Genomic DNA, 26,113 nt, shown 5'->3' on the forward strand with positions numbered 1-26,113 from the left:
CAGCCTATAGGTTCAACAGCGTGAAATGAGTCATCACGTCAGAGCCATATTGAACAGACCCCTAACAGGGTCCCTCCCACCTGCTCTGGCTACTCAGCTTCCATGCATAGCCCTAGAGTACTTCAGTTCTTTGACATTCACTCGTTTGAAGGACTTACTCTTTCGAGAGGGATACTGTATTAGTGAAACATTTTCCTATAAATGTAAGCCTTCTGCTCCACATATTCAGCACCTAGGCCTAGTGATATCTTGACATCTTCATTGAAAAAAATGCTATCGCTAGAAATTCTTCAAATAAATAATTTTATGGAAAAATAGTAGAAACGTTATAGAAAATATCGATTTCCAGCTTTGTATTTGACAAATATGACACTGTTTCAATGCAAGCTCGGTGCCGTTTTTCTCCCTTTCTCTGGTTCGTAATGCGCGTGCGCTCTGCATCCATCTGTGTACCACACAGGAATTTGTAAGCTTAAATAAAGATGCTCAACGTCTCGGCTCGGTGGTGCCTTCGAATCGGCGAAACTGATTTATCCTGAAAGGAAAACAGAAGAGCAGAACTCAATATAGGATTTTAACACACCTTTCCACAACCCATTAAACTCATAGTGTATCATAAAGCAATTCCAGCTATGGAATTGAAGAAATCAATTTCTGAAACCGAGCGCTCATTGAAGAGCTACGGCTCTGTATCGGAAACGGAATGGACAAAAGACAAAGGTGAGCGTCATTCATTGCAAAGTAACGTTTTGGTCTGTTATAGTGGTTATTGCTCTGTGCAGAATAAAGCATGTGGTTTCAGATAGGGGATGTTGCGTTGCAAAACAACACCCGTTAATTGCAATTAGTCCGTGCATCTTTATTGTTTCCTGAATGTCATTCCCAGTGCCTTGAAAATGGACTGGAGACATCTCCATGCATGAGCTTTGCTTTCAATGCATTTTGGAGGTGCATTTGACCAGTTATTCACTGATAATAACCATATCATTACTATTTGAGAAGATCTTTCTCATTTACAATAGCTTACCCGCTGTATTAACAGTATATATTACAATAGCACAAAGGAGAGGAGCCCCGAAATGTATACACATATGTAATGCCGCATATCTAGTAGACTATTTCCATAACACTAAAGAAGGACTGACATATGCCCCAGCTCTTCACTTTCAGCTGACTGTACATTCCAAAGTTGTCTGACTGGGTCTTCTAATATATTGAACTGCACCCCTTCCAGTCGATGGATGCAGCAGGGTAGAACAAGCTAGAAGCCTACCTGCTGGGCTGTGAGTGTGTGAGTCAATACCAGCATCACCAGCACTGATACCAGCAGGAAAGATGATATAAACAAACTGTAGAGACAGGCAAGAGATTTTCATCCTCCTCGTTTTCATCCTTTTTTTTATCAGTAAGATATCAATGCATTATGAAAGGTCTTTCGAAGGAAGATACATTTTAAGATAAATATTTCAATAATGTTATTTATATGACATGCATTGTTCATTGTTCTTAATTTTACTGGTATCTATTTGTGATATTATGGGTAGGCTAGGCTAGTGCCACAAAGCTGTCATCAGAGCAGTATGATATATGTCTAATAATACAGACATAAAGAGGGTCATGGGGGGGTAAACAGAGATCAGAGGTGAGAGGTCAGAGGTCAGGAGAACAAGAGGTCATAAAAAGAGGTCATATTGTGTGCTTTATGTAACCAGAGATCCACAGCAGAGAATCCTGTCATGAGTCAGCCTCACACACCTACGGGGTTAAGTTCAATATTCACTTGACTTATACTGGTAGTTATGTTTCACTGTATATTTTGTGTAGGGCTGTCTGTGTGACATCTGTATACTTTCAACAGAAATCAGCCCATTGGATCTTGGAATAATATATTCTTTGAGTGTCCTCTTCATTAATTCAATCGTTAGAATAGGAATGAAAAAGAGAGACGAGAGGAGAGTGGGGTGCAGAAAGTCTGAGATGAATTCTTCAGCTCATGAATATGAATAGAAGAAGACTGCATCTATTTTTAGAGGTAGACTCTCTGTCCCCATTCTCCCTTCCCCTGGTTCCTCCTTGTGTGTTCCAACTTTCAACTTCCATCTGTGTTGGGAGACGCATAGCTGGATACTAAAACACAGTGGGAAACATTACAATTAACACAGTACTTCTGGGCCCTGTTCATTAGGAGGAAAGCAGACTGAAACAGGGAGGGGCTACCAGACTTTGTACAATAACAAAAGCTCATTTTTGTTTTCCATTGCAAAAACTTTTTTTATTATATATTGCATGCCCGAATGAACATAACCCTGAAGTGGCTGCTACGCAGATAATATTCACATGACAGATCTGCTTCTCCTCATCAAGCAGACATCTGTCCACCCTCCTCCTTCTGTCAAGGCTCTCATTATGTTGATCAGCTGATTGATAGACAGATGTTCAGGGTATTGATTAGGCAGCTTGTTTTAATGTAATTAGTTTGATTACATTGGGTTAATAACTAGCTTGGCTCTGCCAGTGAAGCTACATTGATAGGGAAGCCTGGTATTTCTTCTAATAGTGACTGTGGGGACTGGGGAGGATAATGATGCTGTTACTGTATGGATTTAGAGCTGGATTCAACCCGCATCGCGGAAGATCTGCATTAAAACGTCAAGGTATTTTCCGATTGAGCCGACATATACAGCGTTTTACCACGAACGCGGGAACATTGCCTTTAAATTCCAGCTATACGGCGGGTCTTCCGTGATACTTCAGCGATTTATTATTATTTTGGCTTTTGCTTTTCGATACAGTGCTGTCTGTAGGCCACACTGTGTCTGTTTCCCTGTAGTAGGTTTAGCACGATTCTTACTTTGTCTTTCAATGCTGCCTTCCATGGTGCCCACTCTAGCATACCACTTAGAATGCATACCCAATACATTGCTTCATACTAATTGGTATGGTGCTGTGTATGTTGGAACAGAGCCTCAGCCTTCCATACTTAACATTTACCATGTATCCAGGAGTTTATCTGAAGACCCCTATGAGCAATATCTTCCTCCTCTGTAATCCTGCTGATGGCTGAATGTGGACTACTGAGTACGGGAGTGTGTGCTGACTGAGTGTGTACTGCGTTAAGATAACTTCCTTGGCTCAGAGCAGTCGGCAGTTTAGATCCTTTGTGTGTTATTCATTACAGACCTGGCTCTCTGCCATCATAATGGGCCAGTCAGGATTTTGTGTGGCTCGGTACTATTGACAGTCAGCAGCAAATTGTGTGTGTGTGTGTCTTTGTGTGAGGTAGAAAGAGTAGCGAGGGAGAGAAAGGTAGAAAGAGGAGGGGGAAGAGGGAGAGAAAGATAGAGAGAGCAGTGAGGGGTAGAGAAAGAGAGAGAGAGAATCCACTTGGTATGAAGCCTCCACAGTTTACCACACTGTGTTATTGACTGCAGAGACAACTATGTGGGTATCAGCATTGTTTTCATGCTGCGGTTACCACAGCAGGGAAAACATTGGGACGCTACTTTTCATTCAAGGACTCGACGTCAAGCTAAGCATTGAGTCTCATCAGCTATGAACAGTCACAGGATGCAATTTCGATTCTTGTTACATTTGTCTTAGACAAAAACAGTGACTCAAACGAATGTCAAAATCTCATCCAGCCAAAGAAAAACAATAGAGGGGACAAAATTGATGTGACATAATTTTTTGTTAGTTATTTCCAAGATTTGGAACGCCACTAATTTCCCTTTTGTCGATTGTCTTTAAGAGTCCTGCCTCCACATTAGCACCTTGTAAAGGTCTCTGGATGGATAGCATTACCAGTAGTTGGTTGAGGAGTCACAGAACAGTCAGTTCACCATTCTGGACTCGTAGCCTGTCTCTCTCCATAGAGAAAATCTGTCTGGAAGGCCTGTCTCCCAGCAGTACTGTACACAGTGCGTCCTTCTAACCCTGAGTGAAATATTTACGTCCTGCCTAGTGGGGGATGGGAGGCTATAGTTTACAATGGATCCAAGGTGTGACATTAGAGGGTAGGTGCTTGCCCCCTAGGCCTATGCCACAGGGGGTTGGTGGAACCTTAATTGGGGAGGACGGGCTCGTGGTAATGACTGGAGCGGAATCAGTGGAATGGTAACAAATACATCAAACACATGGATTCCAGATGTTTAATGCCATTCCATTTCCATAGTTCCGGCTGTCATTATGAGCCGTTCTCCCTACAGCAGCCTCCTGTGACCTATGCACTCTATCTGACAATGGTAGCGTGATGATTGTTCTGCGGCTTAGTGCTATTGACTGAAATATGCGTTTATTAATCCGTTTGCTTTCTTGCTGACATAGGTTACACATTGGAGAAGCCTAGGATTATTGTTAGTAGTGTGTTCAGTTGGTTGACATTGGGATTGCGATGATCATTCAGTTGCTTATGCTGGCTTCACGTGCTGGTGGAAAATGGGAAGTCGTAAGTCTGACATGATTGTGTTGAAGTGATTTTGAAGTCGGAAGAATTCTTTAAACAATAATATTTTAGCTAGCTAACATTTCCAATAATAAAGTTAGTTAGCTTATTTAACATTGACAATATGGTGAAACTAACTACATTCTCCATATTGATATGGTTGTAATTGTCAAAAACAGATTTGTTGCCATCTTTTGGTTCAAAAGGTGAAAGGTTGTGGTGAAACGTCACAACTCAGCAACTCGGCTAACAACATTTTCTCCAAGTTTCCTGCTTGGAGGGTTATTAAAGTGAAATTTCCCACTAGGAGCTAGGAGCTCACGATAACTCCAATAGCACTTGAACGCTGCATTAGTGACTAGCAATATAGGTTTATTATTCCATCAGTTTCCATTTCTATTGGCTTCACTGTGTTGCTGTGTCCGGTCTTTGATTGCTATTAGTTGAATAGGTGGCGTTGTGAGGTCATTGGCCCCGGTTCAGGGTGAATTAGTCCAATCGGTGAAGAGTTACTCTAGGACATTGATCTATGTCAGTACCAGTATGAGATTTCTCTCATTTCTTTGACTTGAGGCCCTTCCCACTGTCTGCATCCCAAATGGCTTTCTATTCGCTATATAATGCACTATATAGGGAATAGGGTGCCATTTGGGACACAACCACCGCCTTCAAGACTTCAACCCGTCAGCCCTTCCAAAGCCTCACTAACACTCAGAGACAATGACTCCTTCCATTATGTATTTTTATGCTCTTGATTCAGCGAGCGTCACATCAGAGTGCCTGAGCATCTGGCATCGAATTTAAGGTCGTCAGCTACTTCTTTCTTAGTCATCAGCCATTTTACTAGAACCTTCTATTCCTTTTAGGTGGGTACTGTGAGACACAATGACACATACCGTAGCTATCATCTGGACTTGTCTAGGTTTGCCACGAAGCACTTTGACAGTGTGTGAGTGAGTCAGGTTTTTTGCTTTGAAGACAAGACTTGAAGAAGACAGCTCAAAAGCAACACGGTGCTTTTCATTTAGTCAAGAGAGACATTCCTGGTGTCATTTACATTTCAGGTCATTTACTATGCGTATCTTGTCCCTTGATTTACTCGAGCGTCACTTTCATAATTAGGACGTTGGATGGAGCAGGGAGTAGTGTTGTATTACTGTAAAATAAATCTGCCAAACAAGCCGTGGGCATTGTACTGGATAAAGGGAGGGGAATAATAGGAAAGGCTAGACAGTAATGCTTAGCAGGACCAAGTCCATTGTGATTCCATGTACTGCTCTTTAAGTCAGAGGAAGGAGGGAATAATAGGCAAGGCTAGACAGTAAAGCAGTAATGCTTGGCAGGACCAAGTCCATTGTGATTCCATGTACTGTTCTTTAAGTCAGAGGAAGGAGGGAATAATAGGCAAGGCTAGACAGTAAAGCAGTAATGCTTGGCAGGACCAAGTCCATTGTGATTCCATGTACTGCTCTTTAAGTCAGAGGAAGGAGGGAATTGGTCTCCTCTTCAGACTATTTGATAGTGGGAACAATAGAATAGGCCCTTTGGTTCTGAAGTCCAGAAGTAGGTATTGTATTGGTGTTTTATGAATGATCTATTGAAATATTTAAGACCAAAATATTTAGAAATGCCTCCCTCCCTCCCTCCTGCCCTTCTCCCGATGTGTTAGAATGATGTAACTCACAATAGGGTTAAAGCACAAAGTTCCCTCTCTCCCTCCAGGTCAGTCAGATGTGTCCATGGCGGAGAGCATCATGTCTCCAGATGAGATTGAAGTGGAGATGGCTCGCATCCAGCGCCTCAGGGAGGTGCTGGTGAGGAGGGAGTCCGAACTGCGCTTTATGTGAGTACTGTACAGAGACCATCAACACCACAATAAAATAATTACAGACTGTGGCTTTAATCAATCAATCAATCAATCAATCAAATGTATTCTTAAAACCCTTCCTACATCAGCTGATGTCACAAAGTGCTGTACAGAAACCCAGCCTAAAACCCCAAACAGCAAGCAATGCAGGTGTAGAAGCACGGTGGCTAGGAAAAACTCCCTAGAATGGCTACAACCTAGGAAGAAACCTAGAGAGGAACCAGGCTATGAGGCATGGCCAGTCCTCTTTTGGCTGTGCCGGGTGGAGATTATAACAGAACATGGCCAAAATGGTCAAATGTTCATAGATGACCAGCAGGGTCAAATAATAATAATCACAGTGGTTGTAGAGGGTGCAACAGGTCAGCACCTCAGGAGTAAATGTCAGTTGGCCGATCATTCAGAGTATCTCTACCGCTCCTGCTGTCTCTAGTGAGTTGAAAACAGTCTGGGAGTCTGGGACAGGTAGCATGTCCGGTGAACAGGTCAGGGTTCCACAGCCGCAGCACATGGACTGGGGACACCAAGGAGCCATCAGGCCAGGTTGTCCTGAAGCATGGTCCTAGAGCTCAGGTCCTCAGAGAGAGAGAGAGAGAGAGAGAGAGAGAGAGAGAGAGAGAGAGAGAGAGAGAGAGAGAGAGAGAGAGAGAGAAAGAAAGAGAAAGAAAGAGAGGGAGAATAAGAGAGAGCATACTTAAATTCACACAGGACACCGGATAAGACAGGAGAAATATTTCAGATTTAACAGACTGACCCTAGCCCCTGACACATAAACCACTGCAGCATAAATACTGGAGGCTGAGACAGGAGGGGTCGGGAGACACGAAGACGTGTTGGATTTGAATAATAGAGAAGCTCATTGGAATAGATACATTGAATTTCCATTTTCTTCCAAGTGGGGTGGGCGAATGTATTATGTACAGTAAAGAGAGTACGTAGACTCTTTGGGACCCTTGAAGAATAATGACACCCATACACATAAGCCTAATAGGTTTATACTGTGTATCCTGATAATAATGATATTATCCGGATGTAGACGCAGTAAAGCCGTATTTCTAACACTGTGAATAATCAGTTAACTTGATTGCCAGCCTGCTCCATGCCAGTACAGAAAGGAGTTGGCTAAAGCAGAAACAGAATGGCATCCATGCTATTACAGTGCCTTCAGAAAGTATACACACTTCATACACATTTTGTTGTGTTCCAGCCTGAATGTAAAATGTATTACATTTGTCACTGGCCCACTCACAATACCCCCATAATGTCAAATTAAGAAAAAATGAAAAGCTGAAAATATGTTCAACCCCTTTGTCGTGCCAAGCCTACACAAGTTCAGCAGTTAAACAAGTCATATAATACGTGGCATGGACTCACTCTGTGTGCAATAATAGTGTTTAACATGATTTTTGAATAACTACCTCATCACTGTACCCCACACATACAGATAATTGTAAGGTCCCTCAGTCGAGCACTTGAATTTCAAACACAGATTCAGCAATAAAGACCAGGGAGGTTTTCCAATGCCTCGCAAAGAATGGCACCTATTGGTAGAGGGGTAAAAATTTAAAAGCAGACATTGAATATCCCTTTGAGCATGGTGAAACTATTAATTACACGTTGGATGGTGTATCAATACATCCAGTCACCACAAAGATGCAGGCATCCTTCCTAGCTCAATTGCCAGCGAGGAAGGAAACCGCTCAGGGATTTCACCATGAGGCCAATGGTGATTTTAAAACAGAGTTGAATGATGTGAAAGGAGAAAACTGAGGATGGATCAACAACATTGTAGTTACTCCACAATACTAACAAATGACAGAGTGAAAAGAAGGAGGCCTGTACAGAATAAAAATGTTCCAAAATATGCATCCTGTTTGAAACAAGGTACTGCAAAAAATATGGCAAAACAATGAACTTTTATCCTGAATACAGTGTTATGTTTGGGGCAAATCCAATACAACACATGACAGAGTACCACTCTCCATATTTTCAAGCATAGTGGTGGCTGTATCATGCTATGGGTATGCTTGTAATCATTAAGGACCGGGGAGTTTTTCAGGACAAAAAATAAACTAAATGGAGCTAAGCACAGGCAACATCTTAGTGGAAAACCTGGTTAACTCTGCTTTCCACCAGACACTGTGAGATGAACTGGGAGGAATCAAGATCTACACAGTCGTCTGATGTGGCTGTCAAAGGTCAGGGAGGAATCAGGATTTACACAGTCGTCTGATGTGGCTGTCAAAGGTCAGGGAGGAATCAGGATTTACACAGTCGTCTGATGTGGCTGTCAAAGGTCAGGGAGGAATCAGGATTTACACAGTCGTCTGATGTGGCTGTCAAAGGTCAGGGAGGAATCAGGATTTACACAGTCGTCTGATGTGGCTGTCAAAGGTCAGGGAGGAATCAAGATCTACACAGTCGTCTGATGTGGCTGTCAAAGGTCAGGGAGGAATCAGGATTTACACAGTCGTCTGATGTGGCTGTCAAAGGTCAGGGAGGAATCAGAATTTACACAGTCGTCTGATGTGGCTGTCAAAGGTCAGGGAGGAATCAGGATTTACACAGTCGTCTGATGTGGCTGTCAACGGTCAGGGAGGAATCAGAATTTACACAGTCGTCTGATGTGGCTGTCAACGGTCAGGGAGGAATCAAGATCTACACAGTCGTCTGATGTGGCTGTCAAAGGTCAGGGAGGAATCAGAATTTACACAGTCGTCTGATGTGGCTGTCAACGGTCAGGGAGGAATCAAGATCTACACAGTCGTCTGATGTGGCTGTCAAAGGTCAGGGAGGAATCAGGATTTACACAGTCGTCTGATGTGGCTGTCAATGGTCAGGGAGGAATCAAGATCTACACAGTTGTCTGATGTGGCTGTCAAAGGTCAGGGAGGAATCAGGTTTACACAGTCGTCTGATGTGGCTGTCAAAGGTCAGGGAGGAATCAAGCTGTACAGGCAGATTGGAACCTGAGGGGGAGAGAGAAGTGTTCTGTCCTGCAATGATGAGGTGCGTTAACGGTGAGTGCTGGACCTGGTGGGGGGTGCCAAGAAGTAGGGCCTCAGTTTTGCTGCTGTTCAGTTGAAGGAAGTTTTGCTTCATTCGTGCCCTTATCTGCTCACGGCAGGTGTTCAGACAGGCACTTGCATCAGAGGGACATGGAGCCATTTTTAGATACAGCTGGGTGTCATCAGCATAGCACTGCAATGTGATTCCATGCCGGCTGATGACACGACCGAGGGGGACCATGTGCAGGACAAACAGGATGGGTCCAAGAACAGATCCTCGTGGGACACCACAATACTCATACTCAGTCCTTTCTGAGAGGGAGGAGTGGAACCAGCTCAGAGCTGATCCAGACAATCCGACGGTGTCCCGGGAGGCATTCCAGGAGGATGGGGTGGTTGACAGTGTCAAACACTGCTCTCAAGTCCAGGACGATCAGGAGACAGGGGGAGCCTGCAGCCGCCATCAGCAGGTCGTTGGTGACCTTATTGGTCTTGTCACGGGGTCAGGTGACCAGATCAGAAGTTCATGCTTGATTTTCAGGGGATCTTGGACCACCATATTGTGTGAAATGTTTTGGTGTGATGGCAAATACAATCAATAGAATCTGGAAAGAGATTGGGGGCAAATGTGGCTTCATTAGCTTGGATGGCTTAATCAGTGAACAGTGATGCTAATACCTCCAGCTATGTGTGACTCAGACACACACACACACACACACACACACACATTCTGTAGCAGGTGGAGTGGCAGAGTGCAAAGCCTGCTGGAAGCACCATTGGGGTCTAGTGAGTGGGTAAACAACACAAGGCAGATAGGGGATAGTGAGGAGGAGAGAAAAAGATGTTGAGGTTGAGAGACAGGAACAAGTGAGTGGGCGAGAAATAACAGGGGGTCGAAAGAGCAGAGGGAGAAGAGGCTGAAGAATGGGAACAAGGGAGAAAGAGGGAACTACAGGAGGTGGAGAGAGATGAAGGGAGGATAGTAGGGAGAGGGATGGAGGAAGAGGAGGAGGAGGAGGAGGAGGAGAGAGTGGAGGAGGCAGAGGGGGAGGGGGGGGTGAGTGATGAAGGGAGGGATGGAGGGAGAGACTGAGGAGGAACAGGGAGAGAGAGATGGAGGGAGGGAGGAGGAAGGAGAGGTGTTGGGAGCTGGTGGATGAGTCATCAGTCTGTGATTTACAACAGAGAGACTTAAATCCCTGGTTGCTGTCACAGCGCTGCAGAGAGAAAGGTAGGGATGGATGGAGGGAGGGAAAGGAGGGGAGGAGAGGAAGAGAGAGATGAATGGGAGGGGGAGGAGAGGGAGAGAGGGAGGGGGCAGAGAAGAGAAGGAAAAGTTTACATAGTCAACGGCTCTCTATCCACCGGATGTGCACCAAACTCACTAAAAGTGGCAGTAATAAAGCCTCTCTTGAAAAAGCCAAACCTTTCGGCCTATATCGAATCTTCCATTCCTCTCAAAATTTTTAGAAAAGGCTGTTGCGCAGCAACTCACTGCCTTCCTGAAGACAATGTATATGAAATGCTTCAGTCTGGTTTTAGACCCCATCATAGCACTGAGACTGCACTTGTGAAGGTGGTAAATTACCTTTTAATGGCATCAGACCGAGGCTCTGCATCTGTCCTTGTGCTCCTAGACCTTAGTGCTGCTTTTGATACCATTGATCACCACATTCTTTTGGAGAGATTGGAAACCCAAATTGGTCTACACGGACAAGTTCTGGCCTGGTTTAGATCTTATCTGTCGGAAAGATATCAGTTTGTCTCTGTGAATGGTTTGTCCTCTGACAAATCAATTGTAAATTTTGGTGTTCCTCAAGGTTCCGTTTTAGGACCACTATTGTTTTCACTATATATTTTACCTCTTGAGGATGTCATTTGAGAACAATGTTAACTTTCACTGCTATGCGGATGACACACAGCTGTACATTTCAATGAAACATGGTGAAGCCCCAAAATTGCCCTCGCTAGAAGCCTGTGTTTCAGACATAAGGAAGTGGATGGCTGCAAACTTTCTACTTTTAAACTCGGACAAAACAGAGATGCTTTTTCTAGGTCCCAAGAAACAAAGAGATCTTCTGTTGAGTCTGACAATTAATCTTAATGGTTGTACAGTCGTCTCAAATAAAACTGTGAAGGTCCTCGGCGTTACTCTGGACCCTGATCTCTCTTTTGATGAACATATCAAGACTGTTTCAAGGACATCTTTTTTCCATCTATGTAACATTGCAAAAATCAGAAACTTTCTGTCCAAAAATGATGCAGAAAAAGTAACCCATGCTTTTGTTACTTCTAGGTTAGACTATTGCAATGCTCTACTTTCCGGCTACCCGGATAAAGCACTAAATAAACTTCAGTTAGTGCTAAATACGGCTGCTAGAATCCTGACTAGAACCAAAAAATTTGATCATATTCCTCCAGTGCTAGCCTCCCTACACTGGCTTCCTGTCAAGGCATGGGCTGATTTCAAGGTTTTACTGCTAACCTACAAAGCATTACATGGGCTTTCTCCTACCTATCTCTCTGATTTGGTCCTGCTGTACATACCTACACGTACGCTACGGTAACAAGACGCAGGCCTCCTAATTATCCCTAGAATTTCTAAGCAAACAGCTAGAGGCTGGGCTTTCTCCTATAGAGCTCCATTTTTTATGGAATGGTCTGCCTACCCATGTGAGAGATGCAAACTCGGTCTCAACCTTTAAGTCTTTACTGAGGACTCATCTCTTCAGTGGGTCATATGATTGAGTGTAGTCTGGCCCAGGAGTGTGAAGGTGAACGGAAATGCTCTGGAGCAACGAACCGCCCTTGCTGTCTCTGCCTGGCCGGTTCCCCTCTTTCCACTGGAATTCTCTGCCTCTAAACCTATTACAGGGGCTGAGTCACTGGCTTACTGGTGCTCTTTCATGCCTTCCCTAGGAGGGGTGCGTCACTTGAGTTGGTTGAGACACTGATGTGATCTTCCTGTCTGGGTTGGCGCCCCCCCTTGGTTTGTGCCGTGGCGGAGATCTTTGTGGGCTATACTCGGCCTTGTCTCAGGATGGTAAGTTGGTGGTTGAAGATATCCCTCTAGTGGTGTGGGGGCTGTGCTTTGGCAAAGTGGGTGGGGTTAAATCTTTTTGGCCCTGTCCGGGGGTATCATCGGATGGGGCCACAGTGTCTCCTGACCCCTCCTGTCTCGTCCTCCAGTATTTATGCTGCAGTAGTTTGTGTCGGGGGGCCTAGGGTCAGTTTGTTATATCTGGAGTACTTCTCCTGTCTTATCCGGTGTCCTGTGTGAATTTAAGTATGCTCTCTCTAATTCTCTCTCTCTCGCTTTCTCTCTTTCTTTCTTTCTCTCTCTCGGAGGACCTGAGCCCTAGGACCATGCCTCGGGACTACCTGGCATGATGACTCCTTGCTGTCCCCAGTCCACCTGTCCGTGCTGCTGCTCCAGTTTCAACTGTTCTGCCTGCGGCTATGGAATCCTGACCTGTTCACCGGACATGCTACCTGTACCAGACCTGCTGTTTTCAATTCTCTAGAGACAGCAGGAGTGGTAGAGATACTCTTAATGATCGGCTATGAAAAGCCAACTGACATTTACTCCTGAGGTGCTGACTTGCTGCACCCTCGACAACTACTGTGATTATTATTATTTGACCATGCTGGTCATTTATGAACATTTGAACATCTTGGCCATGTTCTGTTATAATCTCCACCCGGCACAGCCAGAAGAGGACTGGCCACCCCTCATAGCCTGGTTCCTCTCTAGGTTTCTTCCTAGGTTTTGGCCTTTCTAGGGAGTTTTTCCTAGCCACCGTGCTTCTACACCTGCATTGCTTGCTGTTTGGGGTTTTGGGCTGGGTTTCTGTACAGCACTTTGAGATATCAGCTGATGTACGAAGGGCTATATAAATACATTTGATTTGAAAGAGAGAAAGAGTGAAAGATGGAGGGAGGGAGTGATGGAGTGGAGGAGAGGGAAGGATGGGAAGAACAAGGGATGGAGGGAGGAAGGGGAGGAGAAGAGAGGGGGATGACATGACAGAGAGGTACCAGTAGTGTCCTCAGGGTGGGTCTTCAGGACCAGAGGATCTTGTAGAGGAGTGATTCATTCAATACTTTTCATCTGCCCACACTCTTCCCTAAGGGGAGTGTAACTTGGAAGAACTTGGAAGAACCAAAATGGAACAGGGCCAGAGAGTCACACTGTGCTTTACCCTTCCTAACTGGAATGAATGTTGTTGTCTTTTCAAGGGCGGACGACATCCAGCTCTGCAAAGACATCATGAGTCTGAAACAGGAGCTGAGGAAGGTGGTAACTGTACCAGGTAACTAACAGCAACAAATAGAGACAATCACAATCACAACAGTCAACCATATATCTGAGGTAAATATTTAAGCAACAAGGCATGAGGGGTATGGTATAAGGCCAATATATCACGGCTAAGGGCTGTTCTTAGGTGCGACTCAACATGGATTGCCTGGATACAGCCCTTAGCAGTCGTATATTGGCCATATACCACAAACACCCAAGGTGCCTTATTTCTATTATAATAAGGATTGGACCCTTTTTTTCAATTTTCGCCTAAAATGACATACCCAAATCTAACTGCCTGTAGCTGAGGACCTGAAGCAAGGATATTTATATTATTGATACCATTTGAAGGAAATACTTTGAAGTTTGTGTAAATGTGAAATTAATGTAGGAAAATATAACACATTAGATCTTGCATCTTTGAAATGCAAGAGAAAGGCCAAAATGTAATATTCCAGGTTAGGCGACTTTTGAATTTGGCCACTAGATGGCAGTAGTGTGAATGTGCAAAATTTTAGACTGATTCAATGAACCATTGCATTGCTGTTCAAATTGTTGTATCAAGACTGCCCAAATGTGCCTAATTGGTTTATTCATATATTTTCAAGTTCATAACTGTGCACTCTCCTCAAACAATAGCATGGTATTCTTTCACTGTAATAGCTACTGTAAATTGGACAGTGCAGTTAGATTAACAAGAATTTAAGCTTTCTGGCCATATCCGATATGTCTTTGTCCTGGAAAATGTTCTTGTTACTTACAACCTCATGCTAATCACATTAGCCTACGTTAGCTCAAACGTCCCTGCCGGGGGGGGGGACACTGATCTCGTAGAGGTTTCTGCCCATATCAGATATGTCCTGGGAAATGTTTTTGTTATTTACAACATCATGCTAATCACATTAACTCAACCTCCCCGTGGGTGGGGACACCAATCTCGTAAAGGTTAAACTGGTTACCAACGTCATTAGAGCAGTAAAAATACATTTTTGTCATAACTGTGGTATACGGTCTGATATACCACGACTGTCAGCCAATCAGCATTCAGGGCTCGAACCACCCAGTTTATCAATAACCATATATCCAGGTAACTAACGGCAACACGGACTTCACAACACCTCCACTGGCTGCCCTCGCCTGTCCTATTGCCTTTCCTATCCTTCCTGGCAACAGAGAGAAAAATGTACCATATAGTATTAACCATATATAACTACAGCCAAGAAATCCACTTCACCGCCCTCCCCTGTCCTATTCTACCCGGCAACATAACAGGGAGAAAAATGTGCCATACTGTCTATCCCTCTAGGAAATAGAACAAGCATATCAGGATGTATCCTCAATGTACCCTTAGCTTAGCCAAATTGCTTATGCATGTTGTAGAGCATGTGTCAAACTCATTCCACGGAGGGTCGAGTGTCTGCGGGTTTTTGCTCCCCCCTTGTACTTAATTGATGAATTAAGGTCACTGATTAGTTAGGAACTCCCCTCACCTGGTTGTCGAGGTCTGAATTGAAAGGAAAAACACCCCTGCTGTAGTGAGTATAAACCCAAAAATAGGGTAGAGGAGAAAAACTGCTACTGTATGCAGCTACCTTCTGCTACATGGTGAGGTGATTTGTGGGTAGGTTCACTGCGGTAAAGTAGCCGCAAAATTGATTGTAACTCTCAGGGACATGGGAGAGTTATAGGGGGGGAGGTTCTTCCCCTCAGGTAGTTTAGAGTAGGCACAGTCATAATGGCCACACAGGCACACAAACACACACACGCATAGCTAACCGTAATGGCTATATGAGCCAATGGTCCATTTCCTGAGACTGTGGCCTAAGATTATATCAACGAATACTACTTCATTTATACTTTCCTCAACAAATGATGTTAGGTCTATTTGTGTCCACGGCTGACAGCAGATGGAGTCAAATAGCCACTACAACCTCACAACTCTATAACATCACAGTCTAGAGTTAGCTGTCTAGCCTGGTCCCAGACAGCACAAACAGATCTGGTACAAGGCTAGTTTCTCCTTTTATTTGTGAACTTGACAGTGACTGGATCTGTATTAGTGATCATCTGGAATCGCAACAAACAAGAACAATTAGAGCATATACAGTGCCTTGCGAAAGTATTCGGCCCCCTTGAACTTTGCGACCTTTTGCCACATTTCAGGCTTCAAACATAAAGATATAAAACTGTATTTTTTTGGTGAAGAATCAACAACAAGTGGGACACAATCATGAAGTGGAACGACATTTATTGGATATTTCAAACTTTTTTAACAAATCAAAAACTGAAAAATTGGGCGTGCAAAATTATTCAGCCCCTTTACTTCCAGTGCAGCAAACTCTCTCCAGAAGTTCAGTGAGGATCTCTGAATGATCCAATGTTGACCTAAATGACTAATGATGATAAATACAATCCACCTGTGTGTAATCAAGTCTCCGTATAAATGCACCTGCACTGTGATAGTCTCAGAGGTCCGTCAAAAGCGCAGAGAGCATCATGAAGAACAAGGAACACACCAGGCAGGTCCGAGATACTGTTGTGAAGAAGTTTAAAGCCGGATTTGGATACAAAAAGATTTCCCAAGCTTTAAACATCCCAAGGAGCACTGTGCAAGCGATAATATTGAAATGGAAGGAGTATCAGACCACTGCAAATCTACCAAGACCTGGCCGTCCCTCTAAACTTTCAGCTCATACAAGGAGAAGACTGATCAGAGATGCAGCCAAGAGGCCCATGATCACTCTGGATGAACTGCAGAGATCTACAGCTGAGGTGGGAGACTCTGTCCATAGGACAACAATCAGTCGTATATTGCACAAATCTGGCCTTTATGGAAGAGTGGCAAGAAGAAAGCCATTTCTTAAAGATATCCATAAAAAGTGTTGTTTAAAGTTTGCCACAAGCCACCTGGGAGACACACCAAACATGTGGAAGAAGGTGCTCTGGTCAGATGAAACCAAAATGGAACTTTTTGGCAACAATGCAAAACGTTATGTTTGGCGTAAAAGCAACACAGCTCATCACCCTGAACACACCATCCCCACTGTCAAACATGGTGGTGGCAGCATCATGGTTTGGGCCTGCTTTTCTTCAGCAGGGACAGGGAAGATGGTTAAAATTGATGGGAAGATGGATGGAGCCAAATACAGGACCATTCTGGAAGAAAACCTGATGGAGTCTGCAAAAGACCTGAGACTGGGACGGAGATTTGTCTTCCAACAAGACAATGATCCAAAACATAAAGCAAAATCTACAATGGAATGGTTCAAAAATAAACATATCCAGGTGTTAGAATGGCCAAGTCAAAGTCCAGACCTGAATCCAATCGAGAATCTGTGGAAAGAACTGAAAACTGCTGTTCACAAATGCTTTCCATCCAACCTCACTGAGCTCGAGCTGTTTTGCAAGGAGGAATGGGAAAAAATGTCAGTCTCTCGATGTGCAAAACTGATAGAGACATACCCCAAGCGACTTACAGCTGTAATCGCAGCAAAAGTTGGCGCTACAAAGTATTAACTTAAGGGGGCTGAATAATTTTGCACGCCCAATTTTTCAGTTTTTGATTTGTTAAAAAAGTTTGAAATATCCAATAAATGTCGTTCCACTTCATGATTGTGTCCCACTTGTTGTTGATTCTTCACAAAAAAATACAGTTTTATATCTTTATGTTTGAAGCCTGAAATGTGGCAAAAGGTTGCAAAGTTCAAGGGGGCCGAATACTTTCGCAAGGCACTGTATAAAGCCTACATACAGTACAGATGCCATACTACTAGAAGCTAAATCCAGTACGTTATGCATGACATTCATTGAGATTTAAAACACCATTCACACATTCCAAATCAAATCTAATTCCTTACACCATTATGAGTCATAATATACCATACCCTATGTATCAATATGTATGTGACCCAACAAGCTCTGTTATTACCTCAGTACAGAGAAAGGCCCTAGCCCCGCTGCTTTTCCATTTCCATTTGACATTCCGATTTCTGCATTCATCTATACGTTCCGGGAACACTGTGACTCCAGGGAATGGCTGTACGGATCTAGTTCTACCCCGGTGGGAGAGAAAGAGCTGAGACTGCACTCCTCTCCTGCCTGGTGCCTCAGCTTTCCCACCTACTATTACTACTGTCAACAACACTGCACATTGTTCTCCAACTATTGCAGTGTATGTATGTGTGTGTGTGTGTGTCTCAGTCTATCACTGGGTCCCACAAGGGTGCGTGCTCAGCCCTCTCCTGTACTTCCTGTTCACCCATGACTGCGTGGCCATGCACGCCTCCAACTCAATCATCAAGTTTGCAGACAACACAACAGTAGTAGGCTTGATTAACAACGATGACGAGACAGCCTAAAGGGAGGAGGTGAGAGCACTCGGAGTGTGGTGTCAGGAAAACAACCTCTCACTCAACAGCAACAAAACAAAGGAGATGATCGTGGACTTCAGGAAACAGCAGAGGGAGCACCCCCCTATCCACATCAACAGGAAGGTAGTGGAGAAGGTGGAAAGTTTTAAGTTCCTTGGCTTACACATCACGAACAAACTGAAATGGTCCACCCTCACAGACAGTGTGGTGAAGAAGGCGCAACAGCACCTCTTCAACCTCAGGAGGCTGAAGAAATGTGGTTTGTCACCTAATACCCTCACAAACTTTTACAGGTGCACAATTGAGAGCATCCTGCCGGGCTGTATCACCACCTGGTACGGAAACTGCACTGCCCTCAATCGCAAGGATCTCCAAGAGGGTAGTGAGGTCTACACAACGCATCGCCGGGGGTAAACTACCTACCCTCCAGGACACCAACAGCACCTGATGTCACAGGAAGTCCAAAAAGATCATCAAGGATAACAACCACCCGAGTCACTGCCTGTTCTCCCCGCTACCATCCAGAAGGCGAGGTCAGTACAGGTGCATCAAAGCTGGGACCGAGAGACTGAAAAACAGCTTCTATCTCAAGGCCATTAGACTGTTAAACAACATCACTAACACAGAGAGGCTGCTGCCTACATACAGTCTCAAATCATTAGCCGCTTTAATAAATGGCACTTTATCAAGGTTTACATATCTTACATTACTCATCTCACATGTATATACTGTATTTTATACCATCTATTGCATCTTGCCTATGCCGCTCGGCCATTGCTCATCCATATATTTATATGTACATATTCTTATTCCATCCCATTACATTTGTGTGTATGAGGTAGTTGTTGTGAAATTGTTAGATTACTCGTTATATATTACTGCACTGCCGGAACAAGAAGGAAAAGCATCTCGCTACTCTCGCATTAACATCTGCTAACCATGTGTATGTGACCAATACATTTGATTTAATTTCAGTGTGAAGGTCAGGGGAATAAAGTCAAAATCCTTTCCAGAGAATTGGATAGAGAGTTTATGAATATACGACTGCGTATGCAAATGAACCCATTGGGCTCTGGTCAAAGGTAATGTCCTGTGTAGGGCATAGAGTAACATTTGAGATTAATCCCATTAATATACGACTGCTTATGCAAATTCCCCCATTCAGACAGGACATTGCATCATTGAACAGCATTTGCATATTTTGTCTCCCGATTAGTTCTCATGAATTAAACACGAGGAGGACTATTTAAGAATCTAAATATCTAGGACTCTATTCAATCCGCATCGCAGAAGTTCAGCTTTACAGCATGATTGAAATTTAAAGGCAATGTCCCGCTTTAGCAGAGACTGCATTCACGGTATCACTGCATATGTTGGCTCAACTGGAAATGACCTTTACAGTTCCATCACTTGAGCTTTACAGATTGAAAAGGGTCCCTACGGTTTGTGATGTGAATCACTATTTGGTAGCATGCGCTGCCTTCCCAGGAAGTTTCCTCTTCCCCTGTAGCTCAGTATCTAACAAATGTTGTATCAGTTGAGATATGTATTTAATATAAGATTTAAAAAATGTACTTTTTAGTTTGATATAAAACATCAGTCACCTTTCAAATCTAATCCTGTCTCTACCTCCCTCCCTCTATCCCCTTCCCTCTCTCCCTCTCTCCTTCCTCCAGAGAAAGAGAAGACCAAGAAACAGAGACAGTGGGAGGAGGAGTTGATCCTGAAAATCCATAAACTGGTGCAAAAGAGGGATTTCCTAGTGGACGATGCAGAGGTGGAGAGATTAAGGTAGAACTGTGGTCCGAGGGAGCTGGAGGGAGAGAGGGAGGGAGATGGAGAGAGGGAAGAAGATGGAGAGAGAGAGGTGGAGAGAGGGAGGGAGCTGGAGATATTAAGGTAGAACTGTGGTCTGAGGGAGGTGGAGGGAGGGAGCTGGAGATAGGGAGGGAGGGAGATGGAGAGAGGGAGGTAGAGGGAGAGGGTGGGAGATGGAGGGAGATGGAGAGAGATAGGTGGAGCGAGAGAGCTGGAGAGAGGGAGGGAGGGAGGTGGAGGGAGGGAGTTGGAGAGAGGGAGGGAGCTGGAGAGAGGGAGGTGGAGAGAGGGAGGGGGATGGAGAGAGGGAGGTGGAGGGAGGGAGGGAGGGAGGGAGGGAGGGAGGGAGGGAGAGAGGGAGGGAGGAGGGAGGGAGGGAGGGAGGGAGGGAGGGAGGGAGATTAAGGTATAACTGTGGTCTGAGGGAGGTGGAGGGAGGGAGCTGGAGAGAGGGAGGGAGGGAGGGAGATGGAGAGAGGGAGGTGGAGGGAGATGGAGAGAGGGAGGTGGAGGGAGAGAGCTGGAGAGAGGGTGGGAGATGGAGAGAGATAGGGAGGGAGATGGAGGTGGAGAGAAGGATGGGGATGGAGAGAGGGAGGTGGAGAGAGGGAGGGAGGTGGAGTGAAGGATGGAGATGGAGAGACGGAGGTGGAGGGAGGTGGAGAGAGGGAGGGAGATGGAGGTGGAGAGAAGGATGGAGATGGAGAGATGGAGGTGTTAGGGAGGTGGAGAGAGGGAGGGAGCTGGAGAGATTAAGGTCTAACTGCAAGACAGTCTGAGGGAGGTGGAGAGATTACAGTCTAACTGCCAGACAGTCTGAGGGAGGTGGAGAGATTACGGTCTAACTGCCAGACAGTCTGAGGGAGGTGGAGAGATTACGGTCTAACTGCCAAACAGTCTGAGGGAGGTGGAGAGATTACGGTCTAACTGCCATACAGTCTGAGGGAGGTGGAGAGATTATGGTCTAACTGCCAGACGGTCTGGGGGAGGAGGAGAGATTACGGTCCAACTGCCAAACAGTCTGTGGGAGGTGTAGAGATTATGGTCTAACTGCCAAACAGTCTGAGGGAGGTGGAGAGATTACGGTCTAACTGCCAAACAGTTTGAGGGAGGTGGAGAGATTACGGTCTAACTGCCATACAGTCTGAGGGAGGTGGAGATATTATTGTGTAACTGCCAGACATTCTCAGGGAGGTGGAGAGATTATGGTCTAACTGCCAGACAGTCTGAGGGAGGTGGAGAGATTACGGTCTAACTGCCAAACAGTCTGTGGGAGGTGGAGAGATTACGGTCTAACTGCCAGACAGTCTGAGGGAGGTGGATAGATTACGGTCTAACTGCCAGACAGTCTGAGGGACTGTCTGAGGGAGGTGGAGAGATTATGGTCTAACTGCCAGACAGTCTAAGGGAGGTGGAGAGATTACGGTCTAACTGCCAAACAGTCTGTGGGAGGTGGAGAGATTATGGTCTAACTGCCAGACAGTCTGAGGGAGGTGGATAGATTACAGTCTAACTGCCAGACAGCCTGAGGGAGGTGTAGAGATTATGGTCTAACTGCCAGACAGTCTGAGGGATGTGACACATGACCACAGTTCAACACCTTACCATCTTCACTTCCTCTTCTTCCTAGGCTGCTATCTTGGTCCCCCTTGGTCTCTCACTTACTCCCCATCCTCTGCCTGCTATCTTGGTCCCCCTTGGTCTCTCACTTACTCCCCATCCTCTGCCTGCTATCTTGGTCCCCCTTGGTCTCTCACTTACTCCCCATCCTCTGCCTGCTATCTTGGTCCCCCTTGGTCTCTCACTTACTCCCCATCCTCTGCCTGCTATCTTGGTCCCCCTTGGTCTCTCACTTACTCCCCATCCTCTGCCTGCTATCTTGGTCCCCCTTGGTCTCTCACTTACTCCCCATCCTCTGCCTGCTATCTTGGTCCCCCTTGGTCTCTCACTTACTCCCCATCCTCTGCCTGCTATCTTGGTCCCCCTTGGTCTCTCACTTACGCCCCATCCTCTGCCTGCTATCTTGGTCCCCCTTGGTCTCTCACTTACGTCCCATCCTCTGCCTGCTATCTTGGTCCCCCTTGGTCTCTCACTTACTCCCCATCCTCTGCCTGCTATCTCGGTCCCCCTTGGTCTCTCACTTACGCCCCATCCTCTGCCTGCTATCTTGGTCCCCCTTGGTCTCTCACTTACTCCCCATCCTCTGCCTGCTATCTTGGTCCTCCTTTCTTTGACATGGAGATTACTTACAGACAGCAGAGCTGATATGAGATCACAGTGTCATTCAGTGAATGTATGGAGTGTTGAGGATACTGAGAAGTAAACTGCAACGGACAGATTGCGAGACATTCTTGGAAGCAAAGCTATGTGTATGGAGATGTAATGTGCCATAAATAGTCACTAACTTTATGGAATAGGAGTATGGACACAAGGTATGTTACAGTCTGGAAAGTGACAACTGTTTAGGGGCAAATGCTTTGGTACGTACGTATGGGGGTATTCTACAGACTATGTGACGTTTTGCCATTGAGTAAGGGGTGACTGTCTGTCTGTAACCACTGACTCTAACCCATATCCTCTCTACAGGGAGCAGGAGGAGGACAAGGAGATGGCTGAGTTCCTGAGACAGAAGCTGATGCCTCTGGAGAAGCTGGCCAGAGAAGCTGCCCAAAGTGAGTAGTATCCTTCATATAAAAACGCACACTAGTACACAATCAATAGTTTGTTTATGAGTCATAGACATGGTACACGTGTAGGACACAGTGCAATGAAATGCTTACAGGTTCCCCCTCTTGACAACGCAACACCAACATGGTCATGGTCACAGTGGCCTTGATGAAAACACTCAAGTACGTGTTAAAAGCACACATACAGTAAAGATGTGGATATGGTGTAATACCAAGCAGATGAGTTCTGTCATCTCCAGAGTCACAGACCATGAGTGGCCCTGACTGTCATTCAGTTTCACACCGGGCACACTGGCTCTGTCACATTAGGTCAAGACCGAGATAAAATCAAGAGGCAACAAGGGACAAGCCACGTAATGGAATTAGTGTGGTAACAGCCGATTCAAATCATATCAGAATATCGATTCTAGAACAGTCTTAGTTGTTAGGGCGTTGATTTCATCTAATCATGGCTAGGACTTCATTCAAACAGAGTCAAAGATGGGAATCGTAGAGAAATGGCTGGGCCTTTTTCATTTCCATCTAAAACCACAGGGAACGTGTCCAAATGTGCACCCCTATACGAGTCTCTGGTAGGAGTGCAAAAAGTAGTGCACTATGTTGGGAATAGGGTGCCCTATGACATCTCAGATTTGCCCATACTCTCTTACCCTAGATCCCCAGAAGCCCAAGAGACAAGTCCCTGATCCTCCGCCCAGCAAGCCATCCGTCACCAAGTCCATCACCATCATCAAGGACTGCTGCGGAGCCACCCAGTGTTGTATCATGTAACCGTGGTTACAGAGGAGTTGAGGACAGTACCCCCTCCCATTCACAGCACCACCCTAGTAACAACAACACAGTCACACTGTACATCTGTCACCTGACCTGGTCTCTTGGTGTCATATCACCTATCGTTACATAATTTCCTGTGATCCAGAGAACCCTGGTGCAAAATGGACGCCCTTATACGTGATAGATGGACAGGCCTGGCCACATGTAAATAATGGAATAACAGAAATGTAAATGAAATATGTGGCACTATATAATGTTAAAAGGCAATTGGAAATTGAATTTATGGGACCTGTACAGTATTGTAATTAATACACCAATTTATATTGATTTAGGGACTCATTACATCCCTCTCGAAACATTCTTCAGAGATCAATAATGACATATATTCCTCAGATTTATAAGCACAACGTCCCATACCCAACCGCAAACGCATACCAAGGTTCTCTGTCCACCAGGAAATGACATCATGACTGAATTGTTATTGACTTTGTCATTTTGAATAACGGGTATTTACTGGATGCTTCCATTCCAACCCTTTAACGGAACAACTAGAACACTTCTCAGACTTAGGACTGTATGCTTACCAGGGTGGGGTCAATTCCATTTCAATTCAGTCAATTACTTACCGAATTACCAGATTTTAAAATGAATTGATCCAACCCTGATGCTTGCTCTGGAACTGTAGATTATGAAACACTTCACTCACTGCAGTACATTTTCTATCCCTTTATTGTAAAGGTATACTTCCTATATAAACAGTATTACCGAACACAGTTGCTATGATACCATTTACATTGGCAAGCTGCAACAATCACATGATTGAGTTATTTTGTTTGTCTATGATGTATATTAACGTATCAATAACCAGCCAGTATGCACGCATTTATGTTGCTAAGACAACGTCAGCCTTACAACTGGTCATTCTTATCTTCACCAAAACATACTGGTAGTTATTACCATGGTATCACTACAATATTATTCATGATTACAATGAACAAGTATAGCAAAGAAAAACATTTAGCGCCATACTACGAGTCTTGCAATTTCTACGGCAAAACAAGAAGAGGTGAATGCAATTCTTTATTTGTACATGCCTTTGTTAAGATTCTGGAAAAGAGAGTGTTTGTTGGAATCTAATGTTTGTAGAAGATTAGGGAGTCCTGTTCAACAAAGTGACCCTCTACTTCAGAATATTTCCCTCTAACCCCACGCCTCCCTTTGGGTAGATCTCGGAAGTAGTTTCCTTGACTCGTCAAGTCCTTCTCCTTGCTTCCATCGGAGGTTTTGAGAAGCAAAGAATTGAGGAAAACACTGAGACCCATCCCTGAACTTTGTTCTGTAGTTTATTAGCGATGCTTTAATGTCCAAATTGAACAATATGCATAAATGAGCCGAAATGACCTGTACATATATAGTACTGGTCAAAAGTTTGGACACACCTACTCATTACAGGGTTCTTTATTTTTACTATTTTCTACATTGTAGAATTATAGCAAAGACATCAAACCTATGAAATAACACATATGGAATCATGTAACCAAAACAAGTGTTAAATCAAAATATATTTAATATTTGAGATTCTTCTAGGTAGCCACCCTTTGTCTTGATGACAGCTTTGCACACTCTAGGCATTCTCCCAACCAGCTTCATGAGGTAGTCACCTGGAATGCATTTCAATTAACAGGTGTGCCCTGTTAAAAGTTAATTTGTGGAATTTCTTTCCTTCTTAATGCATTTGAGCCAATCAGTTGTGCTGTGACAAGGTAGGGTTGGTATACAGAAGATAGGCCTATTTGGTTAAAGACCAAGTCCATATTATGGCAAGAACCGCTCAAATTAGCAAAGAGAAACAACAGTCCATCATTACTTTAGGACATTAATCTCAGTCAATGCGGAAAATTAAGAACTTTGAAAGTTTGTTCAAGTCCAGTCACAAAAACCATTCAGCGTTATGATGAAACTGTCTCTCATGGGAAAGGAAGACCCAGAGTTCATTTGAGTTACCAGCTTCAGAAAATGCAGCCAGAAATAAATGCTTCACAGAGTTCAAGTACCAGAACATCAACTGTTCAGAGGAGACTGAGTGTATCAGGCCTTCATGGTCAAATTGCTGGAAAGAAATCACTACTAAAAGGACACCAATAATAAGAGACTTGGGCCAAGAAACACAAGCAATGGACATTAGACCAGAGGAAATCTGTCTCTTGGTCCGTTGAGTCCAAATTTGAGATATTTGGTTCCAACCCGCCATGTCTTTGTGAGACGCAGAGTAGGTGAACGGATGATCTCCGCATGTGTGGTTCCCACCATGAAGCATGGAGGAGTTGGTGTGCTGGTGACACTGGCAGTGTCCCACGCTATCCCATCTGGTATGCGCTTAGTGGAACTATCATTTGTTTTTCAACAATCAAAAACACACGTCCAGGCTGTGTAAGGGCTTTTTGACCAAGGAGAGTGGAGTGCTGCATCAGATGACCTGGCCTCCACAATCACCTGACCTCAACCCAATTGAGTTTGACCATGAAGGAAAAGCAGCCAACAAGTGCTCAGCATATGTAGGAACTCTTTCAAGACTGTTGGAAAAGCATTCCTAACAAAGCTGGTTGAGAGAATGCCAAGAGTGTGCAAAGTTGTCAAGGCAAAGGCTACTTTGAAGAATCTAAAATATATTTTGATTTGTTTAACACTTTTTTGGTTACTACATGATTCCATGTGTGTTATTTCATAGTTTGTGTCTTCACTGTTATTCTACAATGTACAAAAAAGTAAAAATAAATAAAAACCCTTGAATGTGTGTCCAAACTTTTGACTGGTACTGTATTTAAATAAAAAGGCATCTTTCAGGAAT

General features: G+C 44.4%; 1 protein-coding gene across 2 annotated transcripts; it reads left to right on the forward strand.

Moving 5' to 3' along the window:
• Positions 1 to 119: 119 nt before the first annotated feature.
• Positions 120 to 26,112, forward strand: bmerb1 (bMERB domain containing 1). Of its 2 annotated transcripts, none has more exons than XM_021556872.3 (6): positions 120 to 720; positions 6,164 to 6,284; positions 13,556 to 13,629; positions 19,663 to 19,777; positions 22,391 to 22,476; positions 23,147 to 26,112. In XM_021556872.3, the coding sequence occupies exons 1-6, from the start codon at positions 633 to 635 to the stop codon at positions 23,260 to 23,262; spliced, it is 600 nt and encodes a 199-aa protein (XP_021412547.1). In that variant the 5' UTR covers positions 120 to 632; the 3' UTR covers positions 23,263 to 26,112. The 2 variants fall into 2 exon arrangements, with proteins under 2 accessions (XP_021412547.1, XP_090051931.1); XM_090195805.1 differs by lacking the exon at positions 120 to 720 and adding an exon at positions 2,460 to 2,654.
• Position 26,113: the final 1 nt, after the last annotated feature.

The sequence above is a fragment of the Oncorhynchus mykiss genome, chromosome 13, assembly GCF_057628025.1.
Source record: "Oncorhynchus mykiss isolate SJ-2025 chromosome 13, ASM5762802v1, whole genome shotgun sequence".
NCBI classification, from domain to species: domain Eukaryota; kingdom Metazoa; phylum Chordata; class Actinopteri; order Salmoniformes; family Salmonidae; genus Oncorhynchus; species Oncorhynchus mykiss.